The 12,540-nt window shown below is 40.1% G+C and overlaps 1 protein-coding gene across 3 annotated transcripts in view; it reads left to right on the top strand.

The window, feature by feature from the left end:
- The window catches only part of LOC139473934 (alpha-taxilin-like), a 30,241-nt gene extending 19,707 nt beyond the window's left edge, over positions 1-10,534 (top strand). For all 3 annotated transcript variants that reach the window (XM_071256755.1, XM_071256754.1, XM_071256753.1), the window contains exons 8-13: positions 1,213-1,332; positions 1,919-1,972; positions 2,964-3,056; positions 3,947-4,042; positions 5,773-5,902; positions 7,177-10,534. In XM_071256755.1, coding sequence (XP_071112856.1) covers positions 1,213-1,332; positions 1,919-1,972; positions 2,964-3,056; positions 3,947-4,042; positions 5,773-5,902; positions 7,177-7,706 — 1,023 coding nt within the window. In that variant the 3' untranslated portion in view covers positions 7,707-10,534. The remainder of the gene's footprint in view (positions 1-1,212; positions 1,333-1,918; positions 1,973-2,963; positions 3,057-3,946; positions 4,043-5,772; positions 5,903-7,176) is intronic.
- The last annotated feature ends 2,006 nt before the right edge of the window (positions 10,535-12,540 follow it).

Here is a 12,540-nt window from a genome sequence, read left to right as displayed (position 1 = left end):
GTACAATGTGTGAAGCCAATTTCTGGTGTTCCCCGCCGTGATATTGCTGGAATATTGCTAAAAGCGGCGTAAAACCATACTAACTCAGGGCTGCATCTCAAACCTATTCTCCGGTCCCCACCACCTCACTATATAAATATATATGTATTTGTCTCGAATTTGAGATAGAAATACATTGTGCTATCTTGAACCTTGGACTCGATCCCAACTTTTACTGTAGAATTTTGTACCTATATTTCGAGTTTGGCATTTGCCACATCAACAGTTTTGAGAAGTGCAAGTATATCTAGGTCCTTTGGACACACATCCGACATTGCTGTATAAGTACAGTGCAGTTTAAACCAATTGTGTATATATCTCATAATTCAATTGTTATGGTAATCTTTATTGACAAATCAAATATTGCGACTAGACATAAGTAAAAACATGGCGGCTCTTCCTGGAAGATTCAAAATTGCAGATCAAAGTCAGATTAAAGGAATGAAAGCTGTATAAAGCTAATACCGTATTCGACGTAATAATCGCCCAGGGCAATCTCAAAATTAAAAATATGGAGTCTCTTATTAGAATATTATTTTGGTGAAAAAAAACAGATTTGAAAGAGAAATTTTGTTGTTTATAATGACAGCCTGAAATGTTTATATACGACAGATATATTTTTCCAGAATTTAATTGCCCATATTTAAGGTGCATATAACCATGATAACACAGGAGTGCATATAATACGCGAATAAATAAATCTTGTGTACATTGATCAATCGGAAGGGGTGCTAGATGGGATTGTTCACTAGCCAATATATTAGCAAATATCGCCGTGGGAGCTTATTAGAGCAGGGCGCTTATTACGTCGAATACGGTACTGTTACTAGATCTGTCTGGATGGTCCTGCCTTGTTATCTCAAATGTCTGGATATTTTGTTACAACACGGTCCAGCTAGGTTAAAGATACAGTAAACTACAGTTATAACGAACTCAAAGGGACCATTAATTTTCGTTTTTAATAACCATAGTTTGCTATAAGCATATATACAGCATACATACAACAAATGACCGGGACTAAACAATAAGTTTGTTATATTGGTCAGTTTGTTATAAGCGTGTTTGTTATAAACATAGTTTAGTGTACTAGGGTTCGAGTGTAGTTGACAAAATGAGTGAAATGGGAAGATATTGTTATTTGCCCTGAGTGTGTCCTTGTGTGTTGCTCTGCAGCAAGTGGAGAAGATCGTGCAGCACCGAGAGCTGGAGAAACAGCTCGGGGAGGCAAAGCTGGCCCAGGCCAACGCCATGTTGAAGGAGCTGGAGGAGCGGTCTGGCAAGGAGAGGGAGTTTGTAAGTCACAGTGCAGAGTTGTTTCCCTTAGGCATGCTAGGATTCTATGATCGTTTGTTCAAAGTGCAGATTTGCCTTGATTATTATCCTTAGTAGTCTTTGCCATACCAATGCTTGTGGGTTTCACCAAAGAGTTCAAGACCTGTGTCATTAATCGTTTCGCTATTCAGAGTAGTATCCCTTACCTGTGACAGGATCTGGTTTGGGTTTAAATCCTCGTTTTGTCCTGATCATGTTCATCACACTGTCATCACCCAACCTGTGGCTCTGGGCTGGACCAAAGTGGTAAACACCTGGGATCTCTCACTTGTACTGAGATGCTTTGATCAGGTGCTTCAAAGCAGCATTAGACCAAACTTGTACACCCTTAAGGTATAGAATTACACTGTGAAGAATATAGTGCTCTTTTTCTCCACATATATGTGATATGGTTATGCTTTCTGCTGGAGAGAAAACAAGATCTGCATCACTTTGAGCTTTCCTCCCACATCAAGCTGGCATGCCGTGATATAGCTTGAATAGTGTAAAGAAAGGGGCGTTAAACCCAACTCACTCACTCACTCACTGAGATTCTCCTGTGTTATAGCTTCTGCTACAGACAGCGGAGGCCCAGAAGAAGTCACAGGTTCTTGAAACACAGGTAAACTCTATTGCAGTTTTTTTAAAAGGGCTTTGTTTTCAGGTGGGAATATTTTGCTGTCTTTAATCTGTATATGTATCAAGGAAATTGTACTTGTGTTCTCAGCATGCTAAGAAATACTTTCCTTGGTGTCCCCAGTACCATGACTACTTTTTGTACCAGCTGGTTGGTGGGGATTGTGTTGTAATGAAAGGAAAAGTGACTTTGTCAAGTCAAACATTGTTTCTTCGTCCTTGTAACCGATAGCTAGTGGGGAGAGCTGATGGCAAGGATGGTGGGGATATGGATGACTGTATCCTCTTGTTCTTGTTCAACTTTTAGTTAACCATGTACAATGTGTACACAGAGAGATACAATGAGTAGAAAGTACTTTATCATACCTCCATGTCAGACGTCACGCCGAAAACCAGGGTTCGATTTCCGACATGGGTACAATGTGTGAAGCCCATTTCTGGTGTCCCCTGCCGTGATATTGCTGGAATATTGCTAAAAGCCGCGTAAAACCATACTCATCCATCATTCATGTCAGAATGATGAGATCTGATTGGTCCATGTGATCTTGATAAAATACTGTGTAACCCGCCGTGGAGGGTAATAAATCTTTTATACCCCCCCATGAGCACTACATGCTGCACATGCATTTCTGAGAGACAGAATAAATCCTTTAATGCCCGCTTCAACGCAAAAAAACGCACGCTTTTTCCAAGCCAATGGATGTCACGTGACATTGCACAAGCTAACCTAAGCTCAATCGAACAGCTCTTTTCTATCAATATGGAATTGATCTGAATTATTAAAAAATGTCGGTGAGATAAATTTGTTGTAGCAGGATCACTCGGGGTACATGGGGTTTTATTTGTCACTCACTAGGTTTTATGCCACTCGCCTCCGGATCGGGATGCATAAAACCCAATGCACCCCTCTAATACTGCTACAACTTATACTGTAAAGTCCATCATTGTGGTTTATTATTTCTTGTGTTCCACTTCAGTTAACGATGTACAAGGAGAGATACGAGGAGTTCCAGAGCACAATCAACAGGAGTAATGAAATGTTCCAGAAATTCAAGACAGAGATGGACAAAGTAAGTCCGAATATTTATCGCACTGATTGCTCCTCAATGACTTTGGGGTGTATTATTGTATCTTGTTTTATTACCCATGGGGTTTAGAAGTAACCAAGTTCATAAAAATCGAATGAGCTCTGGTGCAAATATCACTCCACACTACAGCAGTGTGTTGTTCACGTCATCCCCACCTCATTGTTGGTCAAATTGTGAGGAAAGGTCGGAATGACGCCACACTAGAAACGACTTCATCCGGATATTGTGATCAGCACATTTTTCGAAAGGGGGTCTAAAAAGGATTAAGAAATGGTTGATTATAAAGAAATTATTACACTCTCATTTGAGTCAAACTGATCTTGCGAAACTCTTGTAACAATTCATTATTACTCTCGCTGGGGAAATACAAGAATTCTGACACATATATGACGTATGTGCTCGGATAATAATCTTTCCTTTTCAAACTTCTCTAATAATAATTAACCAGACATTTCTGCCTTACTTGTGTATCAAACACGGAAATTAGTAAAATATTGCATATGAAAATTGACTTTGTTTCAATAAATTTAAAAAAACAAAATTCTTAGATAGTCTCCCTCATAGGTTAGAATTGGTCCCAGCAAGCTATGCTTTTCGTAAGAGGCAATTTGGAGGTTTGACTGGAAATACTTTGTGATTTGGTTGGTTGAGTGTCATCATACCCTCTCTACAGTGTGCTCTAGCAGTGGAATGAAATATCAATCATTGGTTCGTCTGGTCTAGCCTTGATTATATATAAACAGCCCTCGTATAGCTTGAAAATTGCTCAATGCGACATTGGACAACAAGCAACTGCAACAGTGTGAAATAAATTATAGCTTTGACTTATTCTCTTGCCATGCATCTAAAAACTCAACGTATCCTATTTCTAGATGGGTAAGCGCATCAGGAAGCTGGAGAAAGAAGGCGCTCAATGGAAAGCCAAGTGGGAAAGCAGTAACAGAGCACTTATAGGCATGGCGGAGGAGGTGAGCAGTTTGTGTTATGTCCCAGGCCTGCTGCAGGAACTGCAGAGGAATGGATGATCCCTTGTTCCTTTCCATCTTCCCGAGACAAGGGCCTTAGCTGATATAACAGTCCAGTTTCCACCCTTGCTGAACTAGGCTGGATTTCTGGGGTTACATTTTGTCTGTACTAAAGAGTCTATGCATAGTCCAATCAAAATTGTGTTAAGAACTAGACATCTGGTTTGTAAGCAACATGGATTTTTATGTGCAGATTACGGTCAATTGCAGCATTTGCAAAGCATGTGTTCTGCCAACTGGATGTTGACAGATATTTTGCAAATCTTTTTTCAAGTTGTAGTCAAGGTGCTCTAGTGACTAGATGCACTTCTTGAAGTTAGACCTGTTATTTTACAATATAGATCTTGATGATCGATCAGGTCGTCTTGACTTGGCGCCGCCATTATGTTCGAAGCAAATGCAAGTGATATGAGAAGTAGGACATAAATCATAATAGCCACGGGGCTAAGATCGAGCCTGGAAATTCCAGCCTTGTTCGGCAAGGGTGTAAACTGGACTTTTATAGTCAGTTAACTCCCTTGCCTCGGGAAGATGGTTCTTTTCAGGTGTAAGATAAATAGGGTAATCTAACGATGCTTGCTATCAATCTGTTTACTATCTGTGGCATCCCCGATTATCATGTTTATTATGTTTACTATCTGAGGCATCCCCGATTATCATGTTTATTATGTTTACTATCTGAGGCATCCCTGATTATCATGTTTATTATGTCTCCATTCTATTATACATACCGTGGATGTAGTCTCCACTAGCTTCATGATGTCACCATCTTCGTCTTTCTTTTCAGTAATCTTGCTCAGAATTTCTTGAATGTCTTATTTGATTGGAAGGCTAATTTTAGTTCCCACAATACTGAATAGGATTCGTTCATGATGGAGCTGTTGTCTATGGTGGCGAGGACATCTGGGGTATTTATCGTGACATTGGAGATATGATGCCCATGATAATAGAGGATGTAATTTGAGGTCCCCGACTAATGCTTGCTCTTTTGTCGAAGTTTTCAAATGTTTTACTTTTAGTTGTAGATTCGTAAATATTGGTTAAAACAGGAACCTAGCCGTAATAAAAAATCTGTGTAAAATTGTAAATTTATAAGTAAATATATTAGTGGTCGAAGTAATTGTAACTTTGTTATCTCATTTCATTCGTGAGTAGACATGTCTCCATGTCTATTGTTTCGGCCATATCATCGTGCACATGGGCCTTTAGTCCTGCACCATGACCGTGGAATATATTTATTTTATGAAAAACTAATAATCTAGAAATGCATTCAAAATCAAGTCTAGCCAGCTCAAGCTAGCTCTGAAATCATCATAGGGAATTTTTTATATTTTTAGAATCAAGAAGGATATTGTGTAATGTAAGATTTCAGAGACTAAATGTTAGTCTAATGGGCCTTGTGTGGTGCATTGTCTATCTGTACAATTAACAGGATTGGGTGGTCAGCTCGTGGACTTGGTTGATGCATGTCATCGTATTCCAGTTGCGTAGATTGATGCTCATGATGTTAATCCTTTGATTGTCTTGTCCAGACTCAATATTTTACAGACTGACATCCTATAGCTGGAATATTGCTGGGTGTGGCGTTAAACGACAAAAAAAACTTACACAATTACTAGAACTACCTGCAACTTGGTTTGAACCAAGATGAGATGATGTGATGTTCATTTCAGAAAACTAAATATGACAAAGAGAAGGGCGTGTTATTAACGAAAGTAAGCAAGCTGGAGTCATTATGCCGAGCGTTGCAGAGTGAACTTCATGGGAAGAAATCCACGGCACCATCAGCAGCTGTCAGTGATGGTGAGTACCTCCGGTCAATAGTTCCACATGCTTAATCTGCTGACAGTCGAAGAAATCCATTTGTTGTTTTCACTAATGTGCAAATATCATCTGCCATCTTCCTAATCATCTTGTGGAGATTCCAGATTAGAATTGGTCATCATCAACCTATTTGTCCTTTAGTGTCCGCCCGGAGAGCGGAAGGTCCGGGGTTCGATCCCCGGCCGCGTCATACAAAAAGACGTTAAAAGATGGTACTTGTTGTTACCCTGTCTGGCGATGTCATTAAGGTGCTAAAAAAAGGACTGGTCGGCTCGGAGTCTGTATACTGTGTTTGAGTGGGGTATTCATGTTAAACTGCGGCATGGATTCTCAGTGAGCTAGCACTATAAATCGGCATCAGTCCAGACTAGTACAAGCAGCCACACAAACACACACACATACATGCACGCCGCTATATAAGCGCAATAATCTTGGACGCAACATAAACTCCATTTCACCTCACCTTGGCCTTTAAGTGGCGACTTAATACATCAGAGGCTTGGTGACTTGGTTGATATGTATGTCATCATTCCTCGATGGAGTGGATTGTCACTATACTGATCCCTGAATTGTCTAGCCAAAGCTTGATTATTTACCGGCTACCGTTATCATGGTTATATAGCTGGAATATTGCTGAATGTGGAATCGTTGATATTTTGTGATATATTGTTTAATGACAATAACAATCAAAATCCATGGTTACACTGCAAGTCGCTAATGCTCACATTTCTTTCTGACTATGCATGCATTCCTTTATATACATTTATATCTTTGAATAAGGATAAGGCATTTGGCAACTTCAGTGTATGCATGACCAGATCGTTTTATGCGTGTGTCTGAAGAGTTTTGGCCAGGGCTAAGGTACCCAGGTGTGTCTGTAGATCAGGTAATCAGGGGTCGGGTCCTCGGGTAGTTAATTTGGTCTATGATCAACTTAAAGCCTTGCTCAGTCAATCACATCTGTTCTGTTGATCATATTGATGTCATATCATATTAATTGTCTTCAGAAGTCTGTGCTTGTCATAAGAGGCGACTAACAGGATTGGGTGGTCAGGCTTGCTGACTAGGTTGATGCATGTCATTGTATCCCAATAACGTGGACCAATGCTTATGATATCAATCACTGGATCGTCTTGTCCAGACTGGATTATTTACAGACCACCGTCATATATGCTGAGTGTGGTGTTAAACAACAAACAAACAAACAAACATGTTCATTGTCATGCTCTGTAATTGTTCTGTTATTTGTGTAGACCTACAACAAGCAAATGGTGATAAGGGGGAACCCACAGCGACCCCGCCCAACACACCTGAAACAACATCCAGAAACAGTCCTGTTAAAGATGAAGAGGCGCCCTCAGATTCAGGGGAGGCAACTCCGCCAGTCCCCCCTCCATCCAGCTCCACAGCCGAGCAGTTGGCCACTGAGTCCAAACCATCAGAACAAAAAACCCAAGAAACTGCAGAAGTAAAAACAACACCGGAGGCAGGAAATACTTCAAGCAAGGAGACAGTTACAGAAAATACTTCAAATGAGAAGGCAGTCTCCGTGGTTACAGAAAATGCTTTAAATAATGAAGTGGTTTCAGAAAATGCTTCAAAACAAGAGGCAGTTACAGAAAATGCTTCAAAACAAGAGGCAGTTACAGGAAATGCTTCAAAACAAGAGGCAGTTACAGAAAATGCTTCAAAACAAGAGGCAGTTACAGAAAATGCTTCCAAAAAAGAGGGAGTCACAGAAAATGCTGCAGAAGACGAATATGATATAACTTCAGTGGATTAATACTTCTAGAACTGTGTTATTTTGCACATTTCCTTCTCAGTAGCTGATGCCTTGGATGTACATAAGCTGACCTGTGAGCATGATTCTATTTATGAGAATTTCATTTCCTCCTTTAGCTGTTTCCTCAGACCTGCTACGTTTCTCTCCAGACGAACTCTTTATTTATTATGACCTATATGAAATAGTTTTATGGTTCCTGAATAGCTTGTGTTTCTAACTAGATTATTCAGATAAAAGATCAGGCTATCTCTTGGAGCAGGGTGCCAAGTGTTTAGGGTGTTCACCATGCAAGTTTGAATTTCCAAATTATGAACAGTGAGACAATAAGGTATCATTATTGTGGTCAAACAAGTTGTTTTCTCAGTTTCCATGGTTACGAAATTTTTTGAGAAAATACTACGATTTCACCCTATAAGATCAGTTATATCTTATGAACAAAAATTAATTTGGAAAAAACGATGCTGATTAATTAATAAGATTGGAACCACAGGATTTATTTTCTGTTTGGCCTTTTTGTTTGTTCATACCTTAATTAACATCTCAGTCTCGTGTTCATTTGATGTTTGAGTGAAAGCAAATAGATAAAACTGTACATAATTTTCAACCCAAATTTGTGAATACTGTTCTTATTATATGAGAAACCTATAGCAGTGTGATATGAAATACCATTGTGTATAGAAATACCATTGTGGTGATGCTCATTGCCCGTTTTTTTTATTGGCTTGTGAAACTCACACAAAACTGTTTCATATACATTGTACAAATTGCATGATGTTGGTGGAGTTGGGAGGAAAGTATTTGTTACCAGGGTTACTGGTGTGATGATGGTACAGCGTTGACACAACTGGGGGTTTGATGTTCTTCTATAACGCCCATCCGAGGGGTCAATATTCTCACTGTAACACCACTCCTATTGGTCATATTTTCAGCGCATTTTTTGTACCAAAACATCTTCTCACGCTTCACATTTGTAGATTCTGTGTGTATTTAAAGGTCTTTATTGTACCAAATTTGCCCAGGGGGCCTGTATGTCATCGTAGTAAAACCTAACACTTGATTACACTTACTTTAAAGTGTGAGTTCTTAATTGATTGGGTGTAGACAGCTCTTGACCAAGAATTTACGTACATTCTACTGGAAATAATTATGTTGTCTGTTTTTTAGATAAGTGTTTATCATCGTCTGATATTTAACTGTCTTCCCCAACAGCAACACAATGGGATGTAGATAGAAACAAAGGGGGATAACCCTTGTTATCTGAAGATGGCTTGGCATAAGACTGTTAGTGTCCATCACCCATCTTATCCATTAGTAGTTGAACCAACCAACACCATCCTGCGTATATCATTGATAACCAGTTCCCTACTTTTATATGAGAGACTATGGCTGATCGATGGTCACTTGTTGCTACAGGAGAACGTCATATACAAAGAGAAAGCTTTGTTTGAAATGAATGGCTGACAGTGCCTACTTCCCAGCAGGGCTTGTATTTGTTCTCAATGCTGAGTTAAACAGGAGAACACTGTGTGGAGTTTGCATTACATCTGTAGTCGGTGATTAAGGTTTGTTTTGTATCACAGTGGTTGTGACAGCAGTGGCATTTATTGTATTTATGTATTTTAAACACTTCACTTTTTATTGGAAGGTTTAGGATTAAAAATAGATGTACCCAATTGAGTGCAAAGTAGTGAAAGCTCTTGTGTCAACTTATGCATCTTTGATTGTTAGACTGTATTATATCTTCATCCCTTGCCAAACTTCGATCTCTCTGTTGGTGACTTCTTGAATTACTGCTCAGTACTGTTGGCTCTTTCAGCCTAAAGCCTGCGTTTGGATTGCACACTTTACCGATTTTATTAGCCTTAAGCATGTAACATTTGCATTCTTATGTTCAAATACTTTGTTTTTTACTTAAAAAAAGGAATTATTGTCATTTGCAAACAACATGATCAAAAGACAAAACTGTTTTTATTTGTGAGTTCACTGCGAAGTTCAAGACGCCACATCACTATCAAAACCATTTCATCTGAATGTGGAATGCCGTGTGGTAGTCAGAACCGAACAGGGTCAGGTGGTCAGTCTCTAAGGCACCACTGTGTGCTTGGTCCCGTTCCACAAAGCCATCTTAGCGCTAAGGTGATCGTAACTCCCATACTTTAACACTGGCTTATGATAGTCGTAGAGCTAAGATCGCTCTGTGGAACAGTGCCCTGGACAGAGTTGTGTCCCTCGTCCTGTCAGGATCCACTGATCTTGTGCTTGAATACCAGATAGACAGGATTCACCCAGGTTATGATCTGTCTGTCAACACACATCTTTACATGTGTTGGTAGCATCACAAAGTGGTTACAATGTACAACATTCAGATCTTTCCTCCTGCATTAAAGTGGAAGCAGGGATATGACTGAAAACTGTTCAAGCAGTGTTAAACCCAACTCACTCACTCACTTTAGTACAGCGTTTCCTGGTGTTGAGGGAGACCAAGGCCCAGTTCCACAAAGTGATCCTAGCGCTAATGCGCTAACTCCCATACTTGAGCATACACTTACATATTAGCACAAAGGCGAATGTAAGTCCCATTCTTTAACATAGACCTACGATCGTAGCGCTAAAGTGATCGTAACTCCCATACTGTAAAATTACGATCATAGCACTAAGATCCCTTTATGGAACTGGGACAAGGACTGTATGATGTGAGGTGAGTCGCTTCTCCCCTTCTCCCCTTCCTGTAGTTAGGTGTGTCCAGGCTTATGTAGAGATGCAAGTTGGTTTCATTTTGGTGTAAATTTGAATGAGGACAGACGGTGACTGTCTGTATGACCTGAATAAAGGAGTACACCATGAGACTGTTCTGGTTGGTTGTGTGGAACTGGCGAATCACGGGGTTGATGGAATTCCTCAGGACAAGGACCACCTCCGTGGTCTAGTGGTAGAGTGTCCGACTGGTGAGCAGAAGGGAGGGAGTTCGATCCCTGCCACGTCATACCAAAAGATATTTAAAGGTAGTACTTGTTGTTGCCCTGCCTGGCACTTGGCATGACAGGGAATAAACAAGGACTGGTCGGCTCGGAGTCAGTATGCCGAGTGGTGTATTCATGTTTAACTGTGGCATATCTCAGTGTGCTAGCACTATTAAATCGGCATTAGTCTGGACTAGTACAAGATGCAACACACACATGCATGTAATATTGAACATGAACCATTTCACTTCAGGTCACCTTGGGAGAACTGCTCTACAAAGTGCTAAATGCTTGTAAGGGTGTGGGGGGCACAGGTGGCCCAGTCGTCTAAGGCGCCGCAATTCGCTGTGCAGAGTTACGTCCCTTGGGCATGCCAGAAACCTATGATTGTGGGTTCGAATCCTGGTTTGCCCCCATTATGTTTCTAGGTTTGTCAGCACCATACCCGTGCTCGTGGATTTCACCGAAGTGGTAAACGTCCGAGACCTGCATCACTTCGGGCTTTCCTCCCACATTAAGCTGACACGCCGTGATATAACTGGAATACTGTTAAAAGCGGCGTTAAACCCAACTCACTCACTCACTGTAAGGGTGTGATGCAGTCAGTTCGGGTAGCTACAGAGATCCAGATTAACTGAGTATTTGTTTAGAGGGGATAAAACAGGAATCGTCAGTATATTGTGTCAGAGTGGAGCATCAATGTTAAACTGTGGCATGGTATCTCAATGTACTATCGTCATGAAACAGGCATTGGTCCAGACTAGTACAAGCAGCATCAAGCGCATACTCATCAACCGGAGCAATCATCTTGGTAAGGCGTTAAACCCCACATCACCTGGTTTTTGACAATACACAGGAATACTAAGTATCCTCATTGCAAGATATGTTTTGAGTTGTATTTGTTATGTTAACATTGTGCTATAAATGCAATTTATACTAAAAAGTGTCATTCAGACGGTAGTCAACAGTCAACAATTTTTGTAGACCTGTCAATTGTGGTTGCAGGGCTGTACCATTAAATGTGGTCAATTTTTATGATTTTTATTCAAAACCAAATCTTTAACAATATTTGATATTCTGTTTTTCAAACCAATATTATGTCTGCAAATAGTTATATTTACACAATATATCAGAAAGTTTAATATTTTACATCTTTGCAAAATTGCAAGGAGGTTGAGACAGATAATTAACGATAACGATTGAAGTGTCGTAAAATGCAACAATATTTAACAAATTATGACCTTACTCAATTTCGGGTTTGATTGATTTCATAATAAACATTAAACATCAAAATTCTACGCCGCACTTAACAATAGTCAAGCTATACTCAAAAGAACACCCGGTTCTTTCGTGTTACTTTAGTTATTATTCTGTCGTTGCATGGTAATATGAAAGAATTGGGTTTCCTTTGACTTCTTTTGAGAAGTTTATGTCACGGGGCCATGTGAAAGACTGTCGGACAAACCAGAGGTTGATAGCATGAGCAACGACCCCCGCTGTCGGGTCAGGGTACCCCGGTCACACATTAGCATTGCGAAACCCGTTCCGAGTCTGAGTTTGAAAAGTTCCCAGATTCCATTATTTAAATTTTTTCGCTTTTATTTGTTGTTTAACGCCGCACTCAGCAATATTCCAGCTATATGACGGCGGTCTGTAAATATTCAAATCTGTACTAGACAATCCAGTGATTGAAATCAAGAGTATCTACGATCTGAGCAATTGGGATACCATCGTCAGCGAGCCTAACCACCTGATCCCGTTAGTCGCCTCTTACAACACGTGGCTTGCTGAAGACCAATTCTTACCCGGATCATCGCGGGTACGAAGCTATAAGTAACCCCTGTGCTTCGTGTATAATTTTAATTTTTCGATCG

The sequence above is a fragment of the Haliotis cracherodii genome, unplaced genomic scaffold (assembly GCF_022045235.1).
Source record: "Haliotis cracherodii isolate W230 unplaced genomic scaffold, xgHalCrac1.p SCAF_3, whole genome shotgun sequence".
Taxonomy (NCBI): Eukaryota; Metazoa; Mollusca; class Gastropoda; order Lepetellida; family Haliotidae; genus Haliotis; species Haliotis cracherodii.
This window is presented reverse-complemented; position numbering and strand designations above follow the sequence as displayed.